At 48.6% G+C, this 27,857-nt stretch overlaps 3 protein-coding genes across 3 annotated transcripts in view; 1 reads left to right on the forward strand and 2 right to left on the reverse strand.

The window, feature by feature from the left end:
* Window positions 1-6,726, forward strand: part of ksr (kinase suppressor of ras) — a 33,877-nt gene extending 27,151 nt beyond the window's left edge. Inside the window, exon 19 of the mRNA XM_077653342.1 lies at window positions 1,050-6,726. Coding sequence (XP_077509468.1) covers window positions 1,050-1,202 — 153 coding nt within the window. The 3' untranslated portion in view covers window positions 1,203-6,726. The remainder of the gene's footprint in view (window positions 1-1,049) is intronic.
* A 1,444-nt stretch (window positions 6,727-8,170) lies between these two features.
* LOC144120695 (uncharacterized) lies at window positions 8,171-14,037 on the reverse strand. The gene is made up of 3 exons (XM_077653343.1): window positions 13,957-14,037; window positions 10,840-11,151; window positions 8,171-9,913 (listed from the first exon to the last, which is right to left on the reverse strand). Coding segments are annotated over exons 1-3 (1,941 nt in total). The 5' UTR covers window positions 13,959-14,037; the 3' UTR covers window positions 8,171-8,286.
* Window positions 14,038-17,889: 3,852 nt separating this feature from the next.
* LOC144118357 (uncharacterized) lies at window positions 17,890-26,750 on the reverse strand. The gene is made up of 2 exons (XM_077651307.1): window positions 26,425-26,750; window positions 17,890-19,700 (listed from the first exon to the last, which is right to left on the reverse strand). Exons 1-2 carry the CDS (start codon window positions 26,715-26,717, stop codon window positions 18,065-18,067), a joined length of 1,929 nt encoding a protein of 642 aa, XP_077507433.1. The 5' UTR covers window positions 26,718-26,750; the 3' UTR covers window positions 17,890-18,064.
* Between the last annotated feature and the right edge of the window lie 1,107 nt (window positions 26,751-27,857).

A 27,857-nucleotide genomic window follows, 5' to 3' on the forward strand; every position in this document is an offset into this window, starting at 1 on the left:
CACCACTGGAATTACAGTGGAATTTTAGTATAGCTGATTTCTGTGTGTTTTTGTGGTACAACCTTTGTCAGAAGTACAGAGTCCAAGGGGTTTGCTTCTAAAGTAGGGCTCTTGTAGCATATGTGGAAATCCTAACTTTTCCAAGGGACAAAAGTTTTCCAAGGGATTTAGAAATGCTAGCAATGCATAATGAGCCACATAGCATGGCCCAGAAGTGAACTCATTGAGTTGTGAATTTTTGACGAAGTCTGTACATTGAGCATCCTAAGAGCAACGTTATGAGGATGGTCCCTTAGTCCAAGCAAAACTGATGTCTTGCCAGTTTTGGGAAGGACCCAAGAACACTACATGGAGGGATCCATGTGTTAACCGCAGTTTTTTATATTTGGAGTTGTCCTTCTTTTGGCCATTTGGCCAGCGAGGGGCGCAAGTTGCGGGTTTGACGTATATATGACCCTGTGAAATCTCCGCGTAATTTGTGCACCCCCCATTTTTAAGCCTTTATTTTAGGAAGAAAAGTACACAAATTACGAGAGTAAATACGGTAGTTTCATTTTGGCGCCTTCAGTTATTTGCGTTTGCACCGGGGTAGCGATGGAACTGCACGAACAGCTGCTACTTGAGTCATGCCAGCTGTAAGTGTGCTCAACGTCAGCGTGAGTGCAACTCACTGAAAGTCTCTAAGCATGGTGGTGGCCAAATGCCAACGGAGTCTAGAGTTCTGCTTTGGCCAGAGTGCCATCGCAGTTCTGTGCGCGTGAAATGTAGGCAATCACAATGCCAGCACATGTTAAACCACTATATTGTGAAGTCACATTCACGATGTAGCATGCAAGAAGCTGCCAAATTTGTGACGTAACAGCTGAGTTCGTATTGCACGGGTTCCTATGAGAGCTTGTACAGGACTGGCTCATGAAAATGTAGCAGCCAGGAAAGCGCAACACACGGGGGTATAGCAGTGGGGTTCTACTGTACTGATGATTTTGCACCAGCGTGTTGCATCTGCCTTGTATGCCGCATTCTTTGTTCTTTCTCTCTTTGTGGCCTAGGACTTGCTGATGGTGTGCTGGTCGTACAAGCCACAGAACCGGCCAGCGTTTGCCAAGCTCCAGCTGCAGCTGCAGAGGCTGCCCAAGAAACGGCTCGCTCGCAGCCCATCACACCCAACCCACCTTTCCCGCTCGGCCGAGTCAGCATTCTAGGCGCTCCTTCCTCGGGCTGCTCTTCACCTCTTATCTTCCCGATTGTCGGCAACTTTACCATCTTGTCTGTTGCAGCCTGTTTCATGGCTTCTCCATGCTTCTTGTTCTTTGCTTTCGTTTTGGCTTTCCAGGCTTTCGTGCGGTTCTTTTTGCTGCTTAAAAGTGGGGGAGAAATTCACTCTGCAGCAGGTGACCACGAAAGTTTTCACAGCGTGAGTGTAGTGTAAAAGGTGTATTGCCTTGGAGAGAATGTGAACATCCAGTAATGTAAAGGTGCACCTGCGTTTGTGTGCATGGCTGTTTTGGAGCGCGTCCATTCGTGGCTGCACTCCCAGGCCACATCATGTTCCATAGGCTGCTGTGGCAAGATGAGCCTATTGCTGCTTGCTTGCTAGTTTGAGGAAGCAGAGACGCAGATTTGAGGGAATATTACTTGCTAGAGAAGTATAATTTGTCTTTTAGTTTTTGTCTCCCCTGCAAATTGAAGCGGTAATAAGCTCCATGCAGCAGCGTATTTCTTAACTCGGGGTCGGAGGGGTTTGCCCCCTTTTGTGTGTGTGTTATTTCAGGCCTTCAGGTTTTAACTTGGGCAGAACTGTTGGCATTAATAACCTCCTCGTTGCGGAGCAGCATTGCTGCGAGAGTAGAAAAATGCAACTTCTGTCCTTTGCTTCTGAGGACCATAGTTGTATTCTGGTGCTCAGACAGTGTGGGCTTCGTTGGCCATGGGATTTTAGTTCGAATGAGGCTTGTTACTGTAGGACTAGAGCGAAATACAGACACTTAACATAAGCGGCAGCACGTGCTGTTTCATGTTTCTACATTCTTCTGCCTGAGTGTCTAGCATGGCTCTCAGTTCAATATCGCTATTTGGTGCTGCACGGAGTTATGGCTGTTTCACCATAATGATGTCCCCAGACCCAAATCTTGCTCTTATCACTTCATAGTTTAATAGAATACAGACACACACACCACAGACAAAAAGGACAGATAGCACACGTGCTCAGCAAAGAGGCAGTTGGGACTCGACACTTGTCCCGTCTTCCTTCGGCTTGTTCTGTGTGTCTCTGTGTTTTGTGCAGCCACAAATCATTACTAGCTCGATCAAATCACGGCCTTAATGCAGTCTTCTCAGTTTCCATGGAACTTTACATTGCGTTTTTCCATCAAGCTGCTTTTTTGTTGTTTTCCTGCTACTAAAAACTAATTATGTACCAAAGCACAGGCCAGTGGTAGAAATGAGTGGAGGTCATGGGAAATTATCGTACCAGCGAGACATGCATGAGATTACAGCCTTTCATGTAATCGAGTGTTAGATACTGCTGTCACCTTGCCTGTTATTCTCTCTCCTGTATGAGCTTTGGTATATGCAGCTGATAGAGAGCACGATGATCCTACTCAGCGTTTATTCTTTAAACTCGAAGCCCACACTCTAAAAAAAGCTGATAAGGCAGCCTGTGCATCGCTAATTCAGCAATTTTGATTTTTTTTTTCAAATGGGCAAGCACTGCAACTTCACATGTACACTACTCTCGAGGTTGAACGAGCTTGAAATCCCTGGACCTGTCAAAGCTGAGCCGTGAAAATGAGCCCTCTGGTGGTGGAAAAACGCACTATTTCTGACTCTGTTTCCCTTGATCTCCATAGAACATGTTCTACTGCTGCAGTGCGTTGTGTGTCAGGTTTTGGGATCAACACACCTTTGCGTCAAAGTATACGCTGAGCTTCCGTGTTCAGAGCTTTATAAAGCTGTTTGGCCCCCTTGGCATAAGGCTAATTTGATTCCGAGTACCCTTGTCAGCTCAGTAATTTGCCAAGCTCCAGGACCACATTACGGCCTGCTGTGACTGCAAAAGGCACGACAACCTCAAATTATGGGCTCACTGTAACATTGCATTTTCTGGTGTCGTTTCTACCCTAGTAGAAATGAGGGTTTGAGAGTGCCAACTTTGTGTTTGCATGAGAACAAACTGCCTCATTCCTCCAAGTAGGATGTCTTGATCTCTTTGGGGTAACGGTAGTAACCTCATAGTTCCTCAGATTGGCCTCATGCAAGTCCCTGTCACTAACTGGCAGTAGTGTTTCAAAAGGGGGACTGAACTTCACTAAGGAAGTGGCAGTTGACCATTACGTGGTTTACACAAACTCCACATTGAGTAGAGAGGAACTCTGGAGTGTTTGCTTCTCTCAGAGTGCAGACCTCGTGTGAGCCATGCCAAGGAAAATTCTTGGCTTGGTGACTCTTGGTGAAACGGAGGCCCCAGATTGGGGCACAGTACAGCCATTCCTAAAGAGTTCATGCTTGTCTCCATCCCCTTGCCTCCTCCTCGATTTTTTGTTGTTAGCTTGCTAATGTAGCCGGGATGTCCACTGACGTGAATTTATAATTCCTAGATCAAGTTTCATGACTAGGAGCCCACCTTTTGTAGGCAGAGAGCTTGCCGCTGCTGTTTCTTGAACCTGTTGTTGTGTTGCATGCCTGCTGTAAATCTGTCTCTTAGTTAATAGTGTGCAGCTGTTAAATTCTAATTATTGCTCAGAGGAAGTAAAATTTGGGCGTAAGAAGTTGAAAGTGGCCACTGGTCATTTATAATTTGCAGGGCTTTTTGAAAAAGCTTGTTGTAAATCCGATATCAAGTTTCACTCAGTGTATCACACATGTGAAACAGTTATGCAGGTGTTTTGTGAGCGTAAATAGGACAGCAGACTCGTTATTATCATAACTTGAATTCAATGCCATTTCATCCACTAGTACTTGTCCAATCAAGAAGTGGCATCTGCTGATATCAAGAGTTGTAATTAAGTTGTTTTCTGGTGGATACGCTTGGCTGCATGGGAATGCCATTTTTTCCAACAAGAACCAACCTGCCTAGAGAAGGGGTAGCACAAGGAAAGCTGAAAAAAAAAAAAAACTGGAGAAATACCAGCTGTTTACTTGTAGTATGTTGCCAGTTGCAACCTCATTTGTGTCATGCTATTAGCTCTTTTGTTCAATCACTGTTTTGCATGTCAGTGTCCAGCAGCATGATGAGACTGGAAAAAACTTCAAAAAATACCTGCTCTTGTGTTGTGCATTTCTGATTCCTGTCTGTGTTGTTTATTGCTGTTACTTACTTTGTTTAATCGCTGTTTTGCATGTCAGTGTCAAAACCACTGTGCTAGTCTTAGTTGCTTCAGCTCACTACCTGACAAAAAAAAAAATTGAAATTCATCATCTAAGATACATGCAAGATGTGACATGAGCACAGGGTCTCCATGCAAGCCATGTTGGCTGTATTTTGTCAAGCCTTCTTCACACTGAGTTTTAGTCTCTTCTCTGGTGTAGTGATTTAGGTTATAACCGTGCTTCCTTTGCTGTTTTTTCCCTTGCTGCCATGGTGGTATTGTGTACGAGCAGAATGATAGTGTAGGTGTTTTTAACTTTACACCTTTCTGTTGCACTTTTGTTGCCGCTCATACCTGCGCCAAAGTACGGAACGACCTTCGGTTAGGTTTGAACAATTACTGCTGAAGTCTGCCACAATGGAGAAGAAAGAATTGGCTAAGTGTGCAATAATTTGACTCATTATGTGCACCTTGATGGCCTGGTAGTTTTGCCCATGTGACGTGAAGCTGCTGAGCAGAGCTGTAAAGTATATGGTAGCAAAACTGTGTCAGTGTATGATGCATTCAACTAATTATGTTTGCTGTAGTTATTGTTGCATGGCTGATCATTTTAGTGTCACAGAATGGTATGAGTAATAGTGTAACAAGCTTTTTAGCCAGATGCTGTGTGGCTACAGTTGTTCTGGTGTGTTCTACATCTCCTGGCTGGAAACCACAATGTTTTTTTTAATATGCAAACCATGAAAAGAACAGTGAATGGCTGTAATATAATGTGCAACCACTCTTGTACTGATGGTTACAAGAATATTGCATGCATGCTGTAGGCAGTTTAATTTGATTAGTAACTAACAAGCATTTTGTTTAGTGGAATCTCATCAGTATAGTGTGATGGGAACATGTGCATTCCATCAGCATGTTTGTCAGCATCACTGAAGCTTAATGATTGTTTTAGTGTAACCTTTTTTTATGGCTCTAATTTATCGTATGTCCTTTTTCAGGAGCTTATAGCTAGCATTAATATGTTTCAGAACGTAAGCACCCTAAATAGGGGGGTGTCTTGTCTTTGCTGGTGCGTTACATGCTTGGTGCTCAGTCCAGTGGTTAGACTCATGCTAGAAGCACTCCGTGAAAACCCTTCCTTCTCTCTGGTAGTGTTCCTGTTGTCTAGAATTTCTCTCCTAATGAATTAAACTTCCATAAGAGGCAGAAGAGCCAGGGCCTATTGAAACAAGTGACTGTTGGCACAACTTTGTGCTTTGAAGATAGGCCCTTTTGATGCTCCAGCATCTTGGAGGTCACGTGTTGTTAATACAGTACTGAACTGGATTGCTGTACATAAGTACTAGAGCTCTACTATGTTGTACCAAATGTGAGATAAGAAAGCACTTTATTGTAAATATTGATAGACTACAATGTGTCACATGGAAAACGTATGTGTTTCTAGTTGTTGACAGAAAACTTTTTTCGTGCTCAACTTCTTGCCTGTGTAAACAACTTTGCCCACTTTTTTCTATAGAGACACATTTTGTAATCTTGTTTGTAATATTTTTGATGGTGCTCTTTGTGTTATTCGGTCTTGCGTGTTACCTCACTTGCCAGAGATTTGTTTTTCAGAAAAGCATGTGGCTTGTACTGCTGTTAGGTGAGTTAGGTTGACAAGATGCGATTGTGTCCACCTTTGTCATGGTTTATTTGCTAGAGAGTTACGCTGCTGTCACCTTCGAAACATAGTTTCTTCATAGAATCCTCTGTGGTAGAGACAGTGACTTAGAGCTGTTTACTGAAACGTGGATGTTGCATCATTTATGGCTGTAAGGAATGCTTCACTGTGATGTACTTGGCTTTTCTTCTGATGAACACGATTGGAAGGAGCATGAGGAAAAGGTGTGCATAGACAGCGCAGGAGCACCAGCACAGCTGATGGTAGCTCCGATGACGTTGGGTATGTTTGTCGGCTGTGTCAATTGCAGGCCCACCAATCATGATCATACTGTGGTGCCTGAATGTTAAGCTCCTAAAAGTTGGATGTAAAAAGATGCTCAAAATATGTGCTACATTCACTAATATGCATGGTGTCAGAATGTTTCTTCTTTTGTTGGCAGTGGGTGGTCAGGGGGCCGACAAAAGTGTTCACACTGTGTAACGAATACCCTGGCGAGGGATACTTTGTGACTTAGTGCTGTTAGAACCATACACGGATGGTTTTTGCCATGGGTCGCGGAATGACTGCTTGAAAGCTTAGGTATTTCCAAAGCAAACAGTCGCCGCGGTGGCTCAGTGGTTATGGCGCTCGGCTGCTGAGTTGAGCCGCACGGGTTCAGTTCCGGCCGCGATGGTCGAATTTCGATGGAGGTGAAATTCTAGGGGCCCGTGTACTGTGCGGCGTCCGGGCACAATAAAGAACCCCAGGTAGCCGAAATTTCCGGAGCCCTTCGCTGCGATGTCCGTCATAGCCTGAGTCGCTTTGGGATGTTAAACCCCCATAAACCAAACCAAAGCAAACATCTTACCTGTCCTTGACTTTCCTGTTGTCTAGAATTCGTCTTACAAGTCAGAGACAGAAACTGTGCCTTCGTAAGCGACACTAATTCTTTACTCTGCATGCAGTTGTGCTCTGGAGGAGCATAAGTTTAACTAGTCTTCAACGTGAAGCATTGCGCTTTTAGGAACGATGACAACCTAGCTTTGCTTTTTTGTTCGGAATAAATTTAGGCAGAACTTGTGATGAGGTTTGTCATGGAAATGGGGGGTGGGGAGCAGGCGATATGGAACTAGCAGATAAGAGTTGAAGGAAAGTGTCTTAGGATCAAGCTAAACATTTCAAAAACAGCTGCTGTGCGGAGAAGAAAACTCGTGCACAGCCGCTTCCTCAGTAGGGCTGTCGTCGCTACCCCTCGTCCTGAAAGGCAGCGAGCCAGGAACAGACAGCTCCTGCTCCAGACTTTGAAAAAGCTCTGGCTGCCCATAAATGTGACGTGTATACGTTGTGGGATGAGTTGTGCCCTGAGGAACGCTAGCTAGTGTGCCCTGGGATTGGGGCCTGTCAGCGCAGCCTAAGGTATACTGTACCCGTCTTTGATGCTTACCTGAAACAGAAGATATGTTTGGACGCAGCTTGATTTTATTTCCTGCTCCGAAATGTAGTACAAACTAATGTGTCACTGATAGCGGAATAGAGTCCCTCCTCCTCAACCACATCCACCACTCGACTCAAAGCAAGCAGACATTCTGTGCTATGTATAGATACGCATTCTCCCCTCCCAGAATTTCTGAAACTTAGGATGGTGCCAAACTTCTACACTGCCACAACTGACCAGAAGAGAACACCTTGTGTGTCCATGTGACGCAGCCATGATCTCTCCTTATTCTGCATACAAGCTTCCTCCTCAAATCATTGGCTACTATTAGTCGGACTTGGCGGACCTCAAAGGAGCCCCAGAAGAGCAAATGCTTTTTCCCCCCCCCCAAGGCACTTGTCATGTCCTAAAACAATGTTGTTGTTGTTGTCCTACTTGTCCTATTGCAGAATATAGACCTGCACGGACCAGTTAGGCCCACAAATAAAAAATAAAAAGTCTTGAAACACAAGACACCGCTGAATAGATTTCCTACTTAAAAGGAGCATTGTACTGGCATGTTAGTAAAATGCTATTATTACAGGCTTCCGTGCCAGCATGTATGCCACACTGGCCTCGCAGTCAACAATACGTATGTCCAGAGTGAAATGATTTCGCAGCATCGTCGCACAGTGCCAAAAAAAAGGCGAAGAGCAGCATTTACCCATGAGCGATTAACAGTCTTCCTTTGAACAACATTAGTGCCATTCACATAGCTCGTAGAAAGCAAAGCCGCAGACAGAGAAATCTCGTCAAAGTTCTTAATTCACTCATTTGCTTCTGCAATGTGCCAGCTATTCGTATGTTTGTTATCGCTCCCCTTCATTTGCTTTACATAATGGGCACTGTGAGGGTCCTGAGAGTCAAAAACTCTGGTCGATCGTCCGAATGCAGTAGCAGAACTTTTCAAGCCACTGCTTTTTCACGCAGTCAGACATTCGTGAGTAAGCGTCCAAGCGGCTGATCTCGTTGAGCACAGTAACAGTGTTGCTGTTAACTCGCAATGTGGCTTCGAACTTTGCCCCGCCCGGCGATAACTCGACCGCAAGCAAGTAGTGACTGATATTGGATGCTCGCTCGGTTGGTGACGCCTGCAATGGTATTACGTGTATGATTCGTACAAGACGGTACGTGGCACACTTTCGTGCTGCCAGCACCACCCAGCTGTTGATCGCGGACACAAAGTGACTGCACAGTGACCAGGCCAGTGCACTCGATACATGGGCGTTTACATGTGCGTTGCACGTGCACCAGTGGCGGCTGATGGACGCATCAGCGCAGGTCCTTGTGTTGGGTACTTCATGCAGCAAGCTAAGGCCATACGTAGTGTTCAGTTGCTTGAGGTCAGGGTAGCCGAGCAGCTCGACAAGCGTAGCATGTACGTCAAAAGGTGTCGTGAGGCGGCGCTGATTGATGCGTAGGCTGCGTGCCGCTTCCGGGTTCTTCTTCAAGAACCAAGGTGGAAATGCCAAGAAGGCGAACGGCTCTCGGTCCTCAAACGTACCGATATACGTTGCACGCATGTCTCCGAACCGCAAGCCGTGGTCGCTGAGGAAGACGAGAACCGTTTGGTTGAGCACCCCAGAAGCATACAGCGTGTCCAGGAGGCGTCTGAAGGGCTCGTCCGCGTAGCCCGCACTGTTCAGCTCGTCGTGAGTAATCTCGATGAGAAACACGTAGGCGAAAAAAGGCGTCTCGGCCATCACTTCTGTGAAACGGGCAAAATAGTCAAGCAGTTCCTCGAAACCCATCGTAGGACCCAAACAGCGGAAATATCTCCAGTGCTGCGTTTTCTTTGGCGAATCGTCCATGGCCATAATGACGGGCCGAGGGTAATAGTCAGCAGGCGCTCGTCGAAAGCCGTGGGCGAGGTAATTGAAAATGCCATAGAATGTACACTCCTCGAGGAACATGCTCCGGTAGCCTCGTTCGCTGTACATGTTCCAGATGAGTCGGGCAGTCATGTTGTCAAAAATTCCATCGGGTGCCGCCCGATCTGCCTCAGTGGCCTTGATGCCCGCAATAAGAGGAACCTGGTTTGGGTAGGAGTTGTCGCCTACTTTGTTGTACCCATAGAGCTCGAACGCACCGAGCTTCTCTCGTACGAAGTGAGCTGTCTTCGGAAGCTGCCTTTCAAAATTCAGGTACGAGACGGAGTCCAGGCCGAGAAGCAGGACATTCAGATTGTGAGGAGTGCCGATGGGGGCACCGTGACGGCGCTCCTCAACGCTTTCCTTGACAATTGGATTGAGGACAAACTGGTCGTGAAAGGGATGCTCCGGATACTGTCTTGTGGCACATTCGACAAAGAGGAACTCCTTGGTCAGCAACTTGCCGAAGAGCAATGGCGCTCTTGGGCCAAACATATATTTTTCATCTGGAAAATCCAAGGATTCATTTCGGTAGATCTCCTTGTAAAAGCACACGAGATCCTCAGGAACAACATCGTGCTCCTTGAGTCTCTCGGGAAGTATCGCTGGAAAGCCATTCCTGCAAAAGTACGACGTCAATAGTTCGATCTAGGGCAGTTTTCGCTGTTAATGAGTTGGCATGCAAGTGGAAATGGCGAGAGCCATTACGCGGGACGCATGACATAACGAACCTTTGTATGCCATCCAAGTATACAACGAACCTAAGTATGCCATTTTGGATATAACGAACTTTCATGTTACCTTGGATATACTGTAGTGAGTTGTCATCCTTGGATATGCTAAAGCATTCAAACGATCCACTGAGGATCGCTGAGAGCTTTTTGTTCTAGCAGTGACAGCAGTTAATTTTCAGACTTAGTGACAGCAATGATACGCTGTCCTCTGACAGCCGATCAGAACTCCTGTGACAAACACAGAAGCGCATCCGGCTCACCTGACCACAGATGGTGCATTCTAGCCTTCTTACAAATCAATGCGTCTCTGCTTCCTGTCGCTCTCACCATGATGTAGACCGTTAATTAGCTCCTTAAGACGAACTATCTCGCTTCTAGTGAGGCGGTCTTTGTGTTGCCTTTGAAAATATGAGAAGAACACGGTGAGGTGCAGGAAACTTAACTGAAGTGAGTAATAGGCAACATTGCAGATGAGCACGTAACCTAGAGCTCGCTGTTCACGAACGACCATCCCCCATGCACAACTTATCCTGGTTTGCACTGTTGGACTGTTGTATGAATCTTTAACGGAAGTGCACGCAACCTAGAATACTCCAGGCGCGATCACAGTAATAGTCGGGTAAATTTTCAAGCACTGAACAAAATCTACCACCATTCTACGATGTCACAGCGCAGACTATTTCGTGAAACGTAGTTGCGCTATGCTGGTAGGCCTGCGGTGCATCTTTTTTATGCACTCAGTTACCTTTAATTACGTTTCTGACGGACAATGTGTACAAAGTGTTCTACGTGGCTTTACATAAAGGCTCACCTGACGGTAATGAAGTTAGGCTTGCCGTGGCATCTGGGACCACTTTTTTTTCGGAAGTAGGATCTGGCTGTCGGGTCGAAAGGGTCGAACTCTGGGATTGTGCAGCCGGGGGTCAGAATGCGGTGGCCAACCGGCCTGACTCTCTGCCAGTCGCCGATAGCTGAGCGATCCTGGGTGAACAGCCGCTCTTTGGTCCACGGTTTCCAAAGGTAGTAGAGGCACACGAAAAAACTGCCTAGCGTGGTCGCCGAGAAGGGTGAACGAAGCCGCAAAGAGGCCCTCCACATTGATGGCAGCTGTCTTGGTGAGACCCTGCGTTAGCATCTTAGGGTGGAGGGTGTGGCAGTTACGAGGAAGGGAAATGCGCATTAACTCTCACTCATGGTGGACACCAGGAGGCAGGGAAAGAAAAATGGCGTTTCGCTACCGTGATCTGCTTACGCGGGGATCGCTTGCTCAATGGCAAGTGTGCGCCCATCTAAGCGATCTGCGCATGCGCAGTTGGATCCCAGCGGACGCGGATTACGGTAGCGAAACGCAGACCGCGTTGTGCCTGAACTGTCCAGAGAGTCGCCGCAGTGAAGGACTCGGGAATAATTTCGACCACTTGGGTTTTTTTAGCGTGCTCAGCCATCACACAGCGTTCGGGTGTCGATACATTTGCGTCTATCAAAATGCGGCCGAAATTCGATCCCGTGGCCTCATGCTGAGCAGCCGAGCAGAGTCCACTGAGCAATCGCGGCTGGTAGCAAAAAGCCGCCAATTTACGTGTTTTCTACTATACGGCAGCTTAATGCGTTGAAACATCCCGCCGCAAAGCGCACAGTCGCATTAATCTTACTGAGAGAAATGAGTACCGTCTTGAATGGTTGTCTCGGTCAATATAGGCGTCCACAGGCACGCAGCAATAACACGTTACAACGCACGTAGAAGTACCGAGCAGTTACTCAACATTTCTTTTACCCGGTAACGTCCTGCGACAAAGTTCGTAGTAAAGTCCAGATGCCACCTGCCGCGTTCCCACATAGAAGGAGTGCGGCAGGCCGCGATAGGCTAATTGGCAGTCTATTGTCATGAATAGACAAAGGGTTTTATTGTTATTTTCCATAATGCCATTGCTGATCTGTTCAATGCTCCAAAGTGAACAATACACGGAGATGTCGAACGACACAACTGCATCATATAAGGAGTATGGCGCGAGGTTTAAGGAGATCGTCCAAGATAAAGCAATTACTGGTCAGCAGTCATCATCATCATCAGCCTTACTACACCCACTGCAGGGCAAAGGCCTCTCCCATGTCTCTCCAATTAACCCTATCCTTTGCCAGCAGCATCCACCCTTTGCCTGCAAACTTCTTATTCTCATCCGCCCATCTAACCTTCTGCCGCCCCCTGCTACGCTTACTTTCTCTCGGAACCCACTCCGTTACCCTTAAAGACCAGCGGTTATCTTGCCTTCGCATCACATGCCCTGCCCAAGCCCATTTCTTTCTCTTGATTTCGACTAGGATGTCATTAACCCGTGTTTGTTCCCTCACCCACTCTGCCCGCTTCCGATCTCTTAACGTTACACCTATCATTTTTCTTTCCATGGCTCGCTGCGTTGTCCTTAACTTAAGCTGAACTCTTTTCGTTAGCCTCCACGTTTCTGCCCCGTAGGTGAGTACCGGTAAGATTATGCTGTTGTACACTTTCCTCTTGAGGGAAATTGGTAAACTGCCACTCATGATCTGCGAGAATTTGCCATATGCGCTCCACCCCATTCTTATCCTTCTAGTTATCTCCCTCTCATGATCCGGATCAGCTGTCACTACCTGCCCTAAGTAGACGTATTCCGGCACAATTTCCAGGCTCTCGCTGCCAATTGTGAACTGTTGTTCCCGTGCTAGACTGTTGAACATTACCTTGGTTTTCTGCGTGTTAATTTTTAGACCCATCGATCTGCTCTGCCTGTCTAACTCGTTGATCATGATTTGCAGTTCACCTCCTGAGTGACTCAGCAAGGCAATGTCATCAGCAAATCTCAGATTATTTAGGTATTCTCCATTTATTCTTATTCCCAACTGTTCCCAATTCAGGCCTCGAAATACCTCCTGCAAACATGCGGTGAACAGCATTGGCGATATCGTGTCTCCTTGCCTGACGCCCTTCCTTATTGGAATTTTATTGCTGACTTTATGGAGGACTATAGTAGCTGTGCAGTTGCTATATATATCTTCCAGTATTTTGACATAAGGCTCTTCTACCCCCTGATTACGCAATGCCTGTATGACTGCTGAGGTTTCCACTGAGTCGAATGCTTTCTCGTAATCAATGAAAGCTATATATAGAGGTTGGTTATATTCTGCGCATTTCTCTATCACCTGATTAACTCAGCATTATTATAAGTGTGGACCAACACAGTTCCCACTTCGAATTATTGACCAATTTGCTTTCACCCTACCATCTGCTAGCCGTACGTTCTGTTGGCTCAGTTAGTAGAGAGACTGGCCCAACAGACGGTGGTCCTGGGTTCCAACTCCGACAAGGGCGAATTTCTCTGACTAGGAACCTTTTGTGAAAGCTGAGTAGCTTAATAGGAGATGGGTACGCTTGGGTTGGTGCTAATTAGTAATTACTTTCTACAAATCTACTCCGTCTTGCGGAATTTCTCTAAAAATTGCACCAAAACCATCCCCACTTCGAGTTGATCATTTCGCTCTCACTTTACCGTCTGCTAGTCGTCCTGGTTAGCTTAGCAGAGCGACTGCCCAGGACTGACGGTGGTCCCGGACTCGGACTCCTTATCAGGAGGAATTTTTCCTCAACTACGAAGCTTCCGAGAAAGCTGTAGAGCTTTTCCTCGTAGCTGCAAGCCTGCGCTTTGGTTGACGCCAATAGATAGTTACTTCCTTGTTACGGAAGGCGTCGATGGTACGACGAGGCCTAGGCCGCAGAGTCATTAAATATTCTAGTCGGTATAAGGAGCGCTCTGTCGGTTCACACGGTGCTTAGTTCCTTGCACCAAAGTGGAGACTAGCGGGCGCGTTATCAAAGCAGGGCTGCTTAGTTTTACAGCTTCGTGGAGCGCAGTGCGTGACAAGGCTTCTGTTGAAGGTGAGGAAGGGGAATACATACATCTTGTCCGTCGTCCGAAAATCGCGTTGTCTGCTTCGGTCCCGAGCACCAGAAGTCAGCGATGTTGGTGGTTCCAGGGACGCCCAGTGGCGCTTGTTGTTGTTGCAGTGGCGCTTTCTTCCCCACCCGTGTGCTTCCTTTCTTCTTCTACGTCTGCGGATTTGTATTCTACTGCGATGTGTCCAGCCTGCAATAATTTTTCTTCGCTTGTCATCATCATCATAATCACCCGAGCTACATCAACTACAGGACAAATGCTTGTCCCACTGACCTCCAGGTAACCCTCTAGAGCGTCAGCTGCGGCCACCTTATCGCCGCAAGCTTCTTGATCTCACCCGCCCAGCTGTATCTCTGCCGCCCCCTGTTACGTTTTTCTGTTGGAAACCAATCCGTTACACTACCCTCCCGTCGCATTACATGGCCTGCCCATGTCCATATCCATTTAATCGTGAGATGCTGCCCGGGAAGAGCAACCCAACGCAAGCAACCTAAGTCCCACCGATGGCAGCACCTGCCATAGCACCTTCCTTGTGCCATGGCTCACGTGCCCACCGGGTGGCTAATTTGCTAAGGTGTAGCCGGTGCTAACCAAGCGAGAACCTGGGGCTCTGATTAGGCGGCAACGCCCGTAAGCGAACCGAGCTAGGCGGAATGAGCATCAGCGGCTAGGAGGACAACGTGACTCGAAAGATGTTGTTGCCTCAGAAGCGATGGCACATGCCCACGGTGGGAGATTGGCCAGGGTTCGATGCAGATTCAAACAGGAGAAAAATTCATCCAGGCTTATCTCAAGCGGCTCATAAATAAAAATTGATACGGAAGAGGGTTTGGTTTGGTTTCGGGGGCTTAACGCCTCAAAGCGACTCAGGGACGCCGTAGTGAAGGGCTCCGAAAATTTCGGCCACCCGGCGTTCTTTAACATGCACTGACATCGCACAGTACACGGGCCTCTAGAATTTCGCCACCATCGGAATTTGACCGAAGCGGCCGGGATCAAAACCGCGTCCTTCGGGTCAGCAGCCGAGCGTCGTAGCCACTGAGCCACTGCTGCGGCGAGACGGAAGAAGTTGGGGTGGTAATTAGGTGGTAGCCTGGTACCACCTAGTAGGTCGTAGCTACCGACAATTAACGTCTTGCTAGAGCACATATCCGCATTTTTGATTCCAACTAGGACATCATTAACCCGCGTTTTATCCCCTACCAACTCAGCTTTCTTCGGGTGTATCCCAGCCTGAAGCAAAGTAACAAACTATTTCTGTGGGTATGATGTCCTAGCTAGGCCATCTGTAAAGAAACACTGAAGCCAACTTCATCTAATTATCGTTCTCAGTAAATATTGATTCTGTGACTCTTTCTGGCTATGCTGACATTTGTTGGGCAGCAAAAGACGAAAAATCCATCAAAAATCCCCAGAGAAGGACTTGCGCACCGTGGCAGGTCGCAATTAAATTATTGATTGTTCCCGAGATGTTGTTTGGGAAGAGCAACTTAGGTCTCGCAAGTAGAGCGCTGCACTGTGAGGCCCTAGCGCGGCCCGGACCCGAGGCTTCAAACCCGGGCTTGGCCCGGGATCCCTAATCGATCATTTTACTGATCCCGGTGCCGGCTCGCCAATATCGAGGTGAAGCGAGGCCCGCAGCAGGTCAAGAGGTAAATTGTTCACTGAGTGCAAGTAGTATATCCTGTTACGCAAGAAGTGGCCAGCAAAGGCGGTCAAATCGCAATAACACTGGAAATACTTTCATTTCGCGGCAGCAAAAAAGTAACAGCAGTGATTTATTAGTTGGAAAGATTTTAGCTCCGGGACTCTTTCATTTCCGAGGGGTTTGCAACAGTCGGGAAAAAATTAGCACTATTAGTAATTTTTCTCATGTGAGGAACATGCAACTATAGCAGGTGCCAAAAATAAGTAAGCCCTGAATATTTTTTTCTCAACAAACACCACCCGTGTCGCTGCTAGAACACCCGAAATGGGTTCGAATCGAACGCGACCGCGGCGGCCGCGTTTCGATGAAGGCGAAACGCAAAAGGCGTCCGTGTGCTGTGCGATGTGTGTGCACGCTGAAGAACCCCGGGTGGCCGAAATTATTCCGGAGCCCTCAACTACGGCACCTCTTTCTTCCTTTCTTCTTTCACTCCCTCCTTTGTCCCTTCCTTTACGACGCGGTTCAGGTGTCTGATGATATATGAGACAGATACTGCGTCATTTCCGTTCCTGAAAAACCAGTTTTCATTTCCAGTTATGAATGAAAAGCCGTACACAGCTTTTTATGTACAGGCTCCAGCCCGGCCCAAACCCACCCCGTGAGCCTTATCTGGACCTCCGCACACGCAGGCCTCCCGGGTAACCAGGAGGTCCACTCCCTCGCCCGAGGTCTCTCTCCGGGCCGGAGTTGGACCTCCTCCGCCATCCCAAGCGTCTGCTTATACATTCAGAGATATTCTTACCTACTGCCGAGATACCCGGCGCGTTTACGCACCACCGGCTCCCTCCCTAGCCTTAACCGAGGACTCCCATTGGCGCCGACCCCAGACCCGAACTGCTCCCTACCCTATCTCCTTCATGCCCGCTACCCCGATCAATTCCTCTCTTCCTGTAAGCTCTGCGGGAAACCGGGAGACTTTCTTCATGTCCTCCTCACATGCCCTACCTCCCCCCACCCTCCATCCCCAACCACGGCGTAGTCATACTGGGATACTCTCCTGGCCAGCTCCGCTGCTTCTGATCAGTGCCGGATAATTACCGACGCCCTGAAGCGGATAGCCCTCCAAGGGCTGTCCTTTGCCCTGTAAGGGCAGCCCCCTAATGGTTGCCTCGTGCCATGTTAGGGGGTTTGCCCCCCTCTGTATTGCTTGGCAATAAATGTTTTCCACCACCACCAGGCCAGCGACTTCAAGCCCGGCCTAGGCCCCGCGAAACAGCACATTTCCCGGCCGGGGCTTTCGGGCAGGCTCGAGTCAGTGCAGTGCTCTACTCACAAACCACACCGTTGGCAGCACTGGCAGCGTCGGCTGCTTGCTAGGCAAACACAATTATCAAGGTAACTAACCTGCAAGACTCGTTACGGCCTCATTTTTTTAGGTGTCGTGGCCTAACGGGAATCCTCCGAACGCCTGCTTTTATCTATCTTGCTCCTATCTTGTGCGATGTCAGTGCACGTTAAAGATCCCCAGGTGGTCGAAATTATTCCGGAGCCCTCAACTACGGCACCTCTTTCTTCCTTTCTTCTTTCACTCCCTCCTTTTTTCCCTTCCCTTACGGCGCGGTTCAGGTGTCCAACGATATATGAGACAAATATTGCGCCATTTCCTTTCCCCAAAAGCCAATTATTATTAATATTATCTTGCTCCGTGATAGCCACGGACCGAGTGACCGTTGCTTGTCTTGGTCGCTAATCGAAGTTATCTAGGCAGTCGAAAAGTGGCTTTTTTATCGATTCCTCTCGTACTTGTGGAATGGGGTGCAGGGGGGGGGGGGTGCTGCAGACCACGGTGTACGAATATGTTGGTTAAATTTAGGGGAATCTTCCAAGGTGGAGTAGATTTGTAATTAAGAAGCGAGTAATTACTCATTGGCATCCACCCAAGCGCAGCCATACGGTTACAAAGGAAAGCTATACAGCTTTCTATGCCGCCCTATTCATCACTCACAATTAACGCCGGCGACGACTCTGGATTTTCTGCACTAGAGGAGCTTTAACGCTATGGCATTAAAAATACACGAATTTGAATGTGCATATTAACTGAACACATTCTTTTACTCGGATAGCGCGGCACAAACGTGAGCGCGAAAGTACGAGCAAGAATAATTCGAAAGTAAAGGCATGTAGAAGGCATTCGGGAGCTGCATTTGCTGGCTCAAAAAAATATAGGCAATTTCATAATAACATGGGCACATTTATTATTATGCCAGCTTATTGACGTAGTTGGTGTACAGCAAATGCTTTCATGCTGAAACTGTCAGGATGAAATTCGAGCACTGCAAAAACCTGTCTACAGCTCCGCGTCCGGTGTTCCTGTTTTCACTCATCAGCGCAGTTTTTATAGTTCATCTATAAAAATGCTGCATAAATCGAACACCGTCTTCAGGTAGCGATGAGCGAACTGGCTACAAAGAGGTGAGCAGCTCTTCAGTCATTCTGCGGCAGTAACAATACCTCTCAATCCAATGATTTCTAGCGCAATGCGACACCGGCCAGTACACGTCCATTCGACTTGTCTCGTTCAACACAGTCATGGCGCCTCCGTGAACGCGCACGGTTCCTTCAAACAGACCTCCACCTGGAGACACTAGCACATTGACCCAGTAGTGGCTGATGTTCGCTGCGCGCTCTTCGGCAGACTGTTGGAGCACCGTTACGTCCAGGATTCGGAGCAGCTGGAATGCGACGCACTTTCGTGACAACCGCACTGCCGCGACATTTATTGTGGACACGAGATGATTAGCGAGAGACGAGGCCAGCGCGCTCGACACTTGGGCATCGGCCTGGATGTTGCACGTGCACCACTGCTGGTTAATGGACGCATCAGCGCAAGTCCTCGTGTCCGGGACCTCGTGCAATAAGCTGAGACCGTATTTGGTGTTTGGTTGCTCGAGGTCAGGGTAGTCCAGCAGCTCCACGAGAGCGGCGTGAACGTCAAAGGGTGTTGTAAGGCGGTTCTGGTTAATGTGGAGACTGAGCGCAGCTTCTGGATTCTGCTTCAGGAACCAAGGCGGGAAGGCCAAGAAGGCGAACGGCTGTCGGTCTTCGAACTTCCCGATGTGCGTGGCACGCAGATCTCCAAACCGCAAGCCGTGGTCGCTGAGAAAGATGAGAACCGTGTGGTTAAGCACTCCAGAAACATGAAGAGTCTCCAGGAGGCGTCGGAAGGGCTCGTCCGCGTAGCCCGCGCTGTTCAGATTATTGTGCGTAATATCGATGAAGATAGCGCAAGAGAAGAAAGGCCGCTCGGCCATCACGGCCGTGAACCGAGCCAGGTAGTCGAGCAGCTCTTCGCAAGGCATTGTCGGTCCCAGACAAGGGACCCGCAGCGAATCCTCCGTCCTATATGGCGAACCTTCTGTGGCCATTACAAAGTGTCGCAGATAGTAATCGGCTGGCGAGTGTCGAAAGCCGTGGGAAAAGTAGGTGAAGAGGCCATACGCCGGCGCCTCTTCCAGGAACATTGTTCTATAGCCTCGCTCACCGTACTGGCTCCAGATGATGTTGGAAGTGACGTTGTCGAAGAATCCATCGGGCGCCCCCCTGGTCGCCTCGGAGTATTGGAGGCCTGCGATGAAAGCCATCTGGTTTGGGTAGGAGTTGTCGCCAACTTTATTGTATCCCCGGAGTTGGAATGCACCAAGCTTATCAAGCAAGAACTGAGCGGTGTCGGGCAGGTGTCTCTCAAAGTTCAGGTATGAGACAGAGTCCAGAACGAGGAACAAGACGCTGAGGTTGTGGGCAGTTCTGCTAGGCGCTCGACGGCAGCGATCTTCGACTTTCTCCTTGATGATTGGGTTGAGGAGAAATTGGTCGTGAAAGCGCCGTCCTGGATACTGCCTCGTGCCACATTCGACGTAGATGAACTCCTGGGAAAGCGACCGGTTGAAAAACAGTGGTTGCTCTGGCCCAAATGCATAACCTTCGTCGGGAATCGAGAGAGACTCATTTCGTCGAATTTCCTTATAGAAGCAGACTAGGTCTTGAGGATGCAGGTCATGCTCCTTGAGCTTCTCTTCAAGGACGACCGGAAAACCATTCCTGCAAGAATGTAGAACGCGAGAGCACGGTGCAGTTAGTCCGTATACCCTTTATGATCGCAATATTGCATGTTCTCAGCGTGCTTTGCTGAGACTTTCAGGTCTATCTCACAAACAGAAAATACGCTCATGAACATTGTTGCATATGCGATAGATTACCGCGGTACATGCCTTTCTTTATTTACAAGAACAGTAAAGGAGAGATTGATGCTGCATGGCAGCTCCGGCTTCTCCTTTTCACTGTTTCATAGCAACCACTTGAACCGACGATGTACAGTTCAATATAACGTAACACAAACACGAAAAGTACAAAACATAAAATAAAGTACAAACGTCAGGAAAAGTAACATTAATGGGCGAACAAAAACGCCTTGAATCTCAAGAGAACAGTACACAATACAATATCCATAACAGATATGAATAAACAAGGACAGAAGAACAAGAAATAAGCTTGTTTGCTGTACATACAGCAAAAGTAAATAACAGCGCTATTAAAGCACTCACTCACAAAAACAAAACAAAAACAAAAATAAGTTTGTTTGCAGCAAACGGTAAAATCAAATAACAAAACAATAAAGGCATTCACGCACAGAGATGTAAGCTCTCTAGCATTGACTTAAATTCTACTCAGCTAGAAATTCCCAAGGATACCTTGTTAGCTTACAGTGTACCTTATTGTTCATATTGTCGTGCGTTATATATGACGCATTAAAGAAAAATTTCTATGGTTTTCTGGACCACGAATTTCTGGCTATGCTTTTGCAAAACACAGCAACGCAGGAAGATGACGGTTAAACAACGCGGCTCTTCTCGAACGACGTTGCTAAAAAAAGATGTTTGACAGTCCGTTAAGTGTCTTCTACCATATGAAATGTCACCAAAGAATTAAGCGATCACCGCTTATTGAAAATACAAAGAGAAGACATGATTTAAAACAAACTTTAATGAGAAGAGTACGGTCCTGAGAGACCCTCGTAACTCACGTTATCACGCTTGTATTTCTATAGAGTTATGCCTAATTCCCTCGCAAAGATGATTCTAGAGCTGTGCCTGTATTTTCAGGTCCGGCCGAGGAGTATCATGTTCAGAGCTGAGAATTCAATTCTTTAGAATGCGCGCTTGATCCCCGTTTTCCGTGGCGGCGATTATACGGAAGGCGTGGAAGCGCGACGAATAGGGAACTCGGGCTGAAGTTTGGCTGCGCGATGGCAACGCTGCGCTAATGCCCTAGCGGAGCAATTCTGAGGCATTGATCGGGCACTCCCCACCTACACTGAAGCGACATTGAGGTATGGAGCCGCGGCGTTCTGACTGACACTGGTCGCTCTCCGCGTGATGATGGATGGATGGATGGATGGATGGATGGATGGATGGATGGATGGACGGACGGACGGACGGACGGACGGACGGACGGACGGACGGATGGATGGATGGATGGATGGATGGATGGATGGATGGATGGATGGAAGGAAGGAAGGAAGGAAGGTAGGAAGGTAGGAGCGTCCCCTTTGAAACGGGGCAGTGGTAGTTGCCACTATACTCAGTTTTTTTTCCTTTATTTTTGTTTAACTCTGTTGTAAGTTTTTAATAACATTCGCTATTTTCTTTCAAGTACGTCTTCCTACACTTTAAACTTATGTCTCCTCTCTGCTTTTGTGCCACCAATCTTCCAATCGGTTTTTGCTAATTTCCACCGGAGATTTATTTGCATGAGTATTGTTATCCCTAAACCCTAAGGCTTCAGAAAGAGTGACTGTGCCTGCATCGACATCGGGATGGATACCATCACATTTTATGATGAGGTGTTCTATTGTTTCTGCAGATGCTCGCGCCCGTTGCGCCCGCCACCTCGCGGTCGCGGCGGGTGCAACGACTGACGGCTGCAGCGAGCGCTTATGTTCGTCGGTGGGCAGTTTTAATTCTTAAGCGTTAAAGCCACAGTTGACCAGAAAATCCGGCGTCGGCATCGTCGGCGTTGTGAAAAATTACGAGCATATTACTGGTGGTGCCCAAATAGTAACCTAGGAGGCAGATGGACCGTCTAGGTCACGGGACCTTAAGCGTCGTCACAACCTGCCCAACGTGACAGGTAGCAGTTAAATTAGTGATTGGTCTCTCGGGCAGATGAACCTGTCAGTCGCACAGGGCTACCGCTGTGAGCACCTGCTATCACAGGGCAATGACGCGTCGTTCAACTACTACACTGCGCCAGGAGGGGTATATGAGGCCTCCCAAGGATCTATGAATGTAAAGAAGAGAATGACCTTCTGCATATATGGCAATTAACCCATTACACTGTCGCGTTATACCCTTTAGGCGTAGCTTAAGGGCCCCCTTCAATTCTAGCGATGACTGAAGGGGCACCGCAGCTGCCTAAAGGCGGGGAAGTGTCTTGCTTATCTGGTGGGCTTCCCTCGAATGACGCATTCGCTTACAGATGTATGTACGTAGGCGGCAGAAATCTTTTAATGCAGCTAAACTATCAGTGAAGTAACGCATTACGCTGCTGCAATGATTAGAAAATAATAGGAATGATCCGTCACAGGCATTAGCAGGAGAGTGCGCCGACGCCGTGTAAATTGGCAACGCGTACAACTGCGAAGGCGGCGGTGGCAGACGTCATTCCACATATAAACTGGCCTTGTGCCGTGCGCATGCAGAAGCAGTGTTCTTCAGACTACATATATAGCATGGGCTTTGTAGAACACGTTCCGGCCGTACAAAAACGGTACGTGCTATACATCGAAGCGCGTCAAAACGCGTGGTAGAGGTTTGTGAGGTTAACGTCGGAAGACTTTACGTAGAGGGCGGGCAACGCCGTAGTTGAGGGCTCCGAGTTAACATATATTTTAGATGGCCGTTAGGTAAATACGCTATCTACGTTAACTACGACCGTACGGCAGTAGAGTCTATAAAGTCCTCCCCTTCCGTCACGGCGTGGTTGAGATGTCCACTTAGAAGTGAGACAGTTACTGCACCATTTCGCTTTTTTTTTGTAGCGGGAACTACACTATACTTCGTCTCACAAGATGTTTGCAGCACTACGGAAGGTAGAGCTCTCTCGTCCAATCAGGGCTGCAGAAACGTAGAAAATAGTCCCTCGAATATTTGAGGAGTGTATGACTATTAATCAAAACAATAAGCATTGCAACTAAAAACATGATTTGGACAGGTATATTTAAATGGTAGGGAGTGTTTTAATCACTGGTGAAATTACCAGACAAAGCCCGTACGGACACAGCTCTGCGGAGGCCTGCTGCGAGGTAGTGATGCGTCGCCACTTTCCAACATGGCGTCGGACGAGTCTGTTGTGTCTCCTGTGTGCTCTACACCGGCAGTGCGCTGTTTCCCCAAGCAGGCGAAGCAGGTGGCTTTAAATGTTCTTGAAGCGCTTCGCGTCGAGTGCGGGGGCAGTTGGAGTACAAATGCGCTCATCAAGAGGACGGCAAAACTCACGCAGGTGAGCGAGCGAACGCTTTACAAGTGGACAACGGAGACGTTGAACGCGGGCCGAGTGTTGTCACCGAAGAAGCGTGCTGGCGGAAGAGGCCGCGAGCGGACGAAGAAGCTGGACGATTTTGACCTGAGCGTGTTGTGAAGGGTGGTACACACCTTTTTCCAGAGAGGGGAAATTCCAACTATCGCGAAGGTGGTTGCGCATTTCGAAGAGGACGAAACGCTACCGACCGTGTCCGCAGCGACAATGCAGAGGATGTTGAAGAAACTTGGCTTCCGATATAAGAAGCGCTCTCGGAATGCGATGTTAATCGAAGCGACGCACATTGTGCAGTGTCGCCGCCGGTACCTGCGCCAGATAGCGGAGCTGCGACGCCAGGGTAGGCCTATTTTCTTCACCGACGAAACGTGGGTTAACGCCGGCCACACGCGAAGTCGAGTGTGGACTGACTGCACCATCCAATCTGCACACCAAGCGCATCGATCCGGACTGTCGACTGGTCTAAAAAACCCCAGTGGCAAAGGTGGCAGGCTTATTGTGACGCATTGCGGTAGTGAGCAAGGTTTTGTCGAAAGCGCAGCGGAAGTTTTCCGAGCGAAGAAAAACTCGGGCGATTACCACGAGGAAATGAACGGGGAACACTACGAAAACTGGTTCTCCAGGAGACTTCTCCCACTACTACCACCCGGCAGCGTTATAGTGATGGACAACGCGCCATATTATTCTGTGAAGCAGGATAAAGTGCCGCGGATGAGTAGCCTCAAAAAGGACGCTTGGCTGTCCGGAAAAGGTGTCGCGTGGAGCAGCGGCATGGTGAAGGCCGAGCTCATGCAGCTTGTCAGCAATGTGAACACAGGTGGGGAGCAATACCGTGTCGACTGCATTGCTAAAGCTGCTGGCCATCTCGTTGTGCGCCTGCCACCGTACCACTGCCAACTGAACCCGATAGAGCTTGTCTGGAGCGACGTCAAGGGTTTCGTGGCCAGCCAAAACAAGACGTTTAAGCTCCAAGACGTCGAGCCTCTGATTTGGCAAGGCATCACGCAAGTGACTGTTGAGAAATGGAAGAATTACGTGCAGCATATTATCAGTGAGGAAGATGTGATGAGAAAACTGGACCACATCATCGACGATGTTGTTGACCAGGGACCGGCCATTGTTGTCAACCTGGAGGACGACACAACCAGCAGTGCTGAATTCAGTTGTTATGAGGACGATGAGATGATCGAACCCGTTTAACGTGCGTTGCCTCTCGCGCAGCACATGGGCTTGTTTTGCATTTCGCCACCATCGACACTCGGCTGCCTCGGCACGCTGGAGTAAATAAATTTATATGCACATGACACGATTACTGAAATTTACTGCGACGCGACAACAGAGGAACTGATGAGAACAGTACCCTGGTTGTCTCACATATATCGGTGGACACCCGAACCGCGCAGTAAAGGAAGGGATAAAGGAGGGAGGGAAAGAAGAAAGACAATATCTCGGTGGACACCCGAACCGCATCGTAAAGGAAGAGATAAAGGAGGGGAAGAAGCGAGAGAAAACTGAAAATTGAAAGTTGGATTTTGAGGAAAGGCGCGGCGCTGCGCGGTGGAACACCTGTGGCTCGGTGCTACTATAAATAGAGGTCGAAAGAAGCCACCTGGACATCAGGTGGATCGAGCCACAGGCGCGTAGGAACACACTAATGTAGTGCGCGCCATCCTGATTGGACGAGAGAGCTGTACCTTTCGTAGTGCTGCAAACATCTTGTGAGACGGAGTATAGGCTACCAGTCGAGCATTTCGCGGTACATGGGAGAGGAAAGTTGTGCGCATGCGCCGTTGCCATGGCAACCGGAGAGGAGCAGTGGGTGCGCCGCGCTTCGTCGCCGCGGCCGCGCGCCCGCTCCACCGTCGAAGCTGAATGTGACGTCACGCGGATGAGCAGTTGTGCGCATGCGCCGATACTATCGTAACCAGAGAGACCCACAGCTGCGCCGCGTTCGTCACCACCACCTCGCCGCACGCCGCTCTATCACCCGAACCGCGCGTCGTCGCATGCGCAGCATTGCGTATAAAAGGCGGAGATGTAATCCGCGGCTGTATCGCAACGCTTGAAATGGATGCACAGAAGGAGAGTCTAGCCGCTGCTAAACGGTGGTATAGACAAGAGAAGATTAACTCTTTGTCGCCTGGCAGTTGGCTACTCAACAAAGAGAAAATGAGCGTCAGAAGGCGAAGAGAGCAGCGGAGATGCCCGAACAGAGAGAGGAACACCTTTTCAAACGGAGACGCCAGACTGCCGGGCGTAATAGACGCCGCATGCCGTCGAGATTAAGCCTATGGAAGGCGTCAGTCAATGGGAACCAACCGAAGAGGATGTGAAGGCCCGTCATGTGATTGATCACACCATTAGAGTTTCCGAAAGTGCATCTGCGACCCGGAAATTTGAAGCAGACTTTGTGAACAATCCGTTTGGACACATGTGTAGTGTGGGCGACAGACTGTGGCACGAAAAGGATTTGACACCAGTGAGTAATCCAATCTTACCTGAACAACAAGCTCAGCCAGGGAAACGTAACCCCCGCTACGTATATCCTGGCATAGCGGAGTTAAGCCACTGCCATTTTTTTTTTCATCAGTGCCAGCCATGTGTCAGGTCAGCAGCATAGGTAAACCTTCCGCACTCACAGAAGAGAAACGCGCCGTGCAGCATCTCGCGTTCGCGTAATTGAGACACGCGAGCTCAGGATTAACGGCCGCGGTGGCTCAATGGTTACGGTGCTCGTCTGCTGAACCGGAATACCCGGCTTCGAACTCGACCGCGAAGGCGAAACGCGAAAGACGCCCCTGCGCTGTGCGATGTCAGTGCACGTTAAAGATCCCCAGGTGGTCGAAATTATTCCCGAGACCTCAACTACGGCACCTCTTTCCTCTTTCACTCCTTCATTTATCCCTTCCCTCACGGCACGGTTCGGTTGTACACCGAGATAAGTGGGACAGTTGCTGCGTCACTCCCTTTCCTCAAAAACCAATTTTCAATTTCCAATCAAGGGTAATGGGAGCGTTCAAGACAGAGAACGCTGATGACATTTCCAGCATTGTTTGGATGAGCGTTTCGGAATTTTCTTGCTGGCCACCAAGTGAAGAAAACTTTCTGCTACTACATAATACGGCGCAGGGCGCCGCTACCCAAAGGGATGCCCCATGCACAAAACAATCAGTGCCAAAGTTCCTTCCAGAACACTTGCTGTAAAGCTTCACGTGAATGGCTCGCTTACTTGACGGTCAGGAAGTTGGGCTTTCCACGGCACCTGCTGCCATTGGAGCGGCGTAGGAAGTAAGGCCTCACAGACGGGTCGAACGGGTCGAACTTGGGGATCACGCAGCCAGGGGTCCTTATCCGGTCGCCCACTGGGCTGACCCTCTGCCACCCTCCGACAGACAAGCCCCAATTTTCCACCGCAGAAGTCCGCGAGGAAGCAAAGTAGCTTCCGCAGAAGGAGAGAACGCCGAACACTGTCAGCAGCAGAAACCGGATACGGAAGCGGCGCAGCCATCGCCGTGTCACCATGGTCTTTTGTCGGCCGCAGAACCGCGACGTGACCTCACACTGCACTGATCTCCACTAGGTGGCTGGTGCTGCATTCCCGCTTTCCAAAGTCGGCGCAAGTGAAGCCACCGGAAGTTGAGTGACATGTCCCGGAAGTTTGGAGTCTGCTGTGTATTTCAATGCAAAAAGTCGCGTCTTTCGCCCTTCGGTCCTCACTTTTTCGCATTCTTTTCGTGTAAAGTCGACTGTAATATCAAAGATATAAGCAAGCTCAAAACGACAAATGTGTACATTGTTTCGGGAACACTGTAATTTCAGAGAAACCGAAGAAAACAGGCATGCAGGTCTCACGCTTCCGCGTCAAAGGGGTATTTGTATTAAACACCGTGTTCTTATCTGGTTATTGTCTTCCGAGCATAATTAGGACAAGTAGTGGAATTGCAATAAGTTGACGTCATCTTAAAAACAAATTTTCGTGTAGCAAGGATCACGCGAATGATGGCGCGGAAATCCTGGCATTCGAATACCCACTCGTTATACAGCTACCGTAGTTTCAGTTTCGAATTGGCGGCGGACGATGTTTCTTCTCATCGATTGCGGTTGATGGTTATCGCTTTAGTGTGCCATTAACCTTCATGACGTGGTTTTAATCTAACTCTATAGCACAGCCACGTTTCATCTACACAGCACGAGAGGAACGACTGACGAGAAAGACGAATGCAGCAGCGCATGTGACAAGCGCTGTTAGAAGTCAACTGCACCAAGCATCACAAATAAAAGCCCATTCAGGCATAATTTGCGACAGTACGAAACAGTACTTGATACGCTCCGTCGAAAAAGCAGTACCATATACATTTTGGACGCGCTAATGTGATCCAGCAGAACGCCGACGGCACCTCGCCAGATTGTGGCCTCGCCCTAGCTCGCTCCAGTTCGGTCTAAACATAATTCGGTGAAATGTACGTTCACTGCAAAGTCAGCTGCCTGGTGAAGATTTCTGCCTATTCATCCTTAAATTTACCCCCCCCCCCCCATTGGTGGTATAACTTGGGCTTAGAGAGCGACAACATTCTTCACAATAAAGGGCAGAGTTGGCGACGCTAGCGCAACAGGACAACACAGTTGAGCAGACGAGGCTCCGTACGTACTGCGCGCAGCGAC

This window comes from Amblyomma americanum, chromosome 2 (assembly GCF_052857255.1).
Source record: "Amblyomma americanum isolate KBUSLIRL-KWMA chromosome 2, ASM5285725v1, whole genome shotgun sequence".
NCBI classification, from domain to species: Eukaryota; Metazoa; Arthropoda; class Arachnida; order Ixodida; family Ixodidae; genus Amblyomma; species Amblyomma americanum.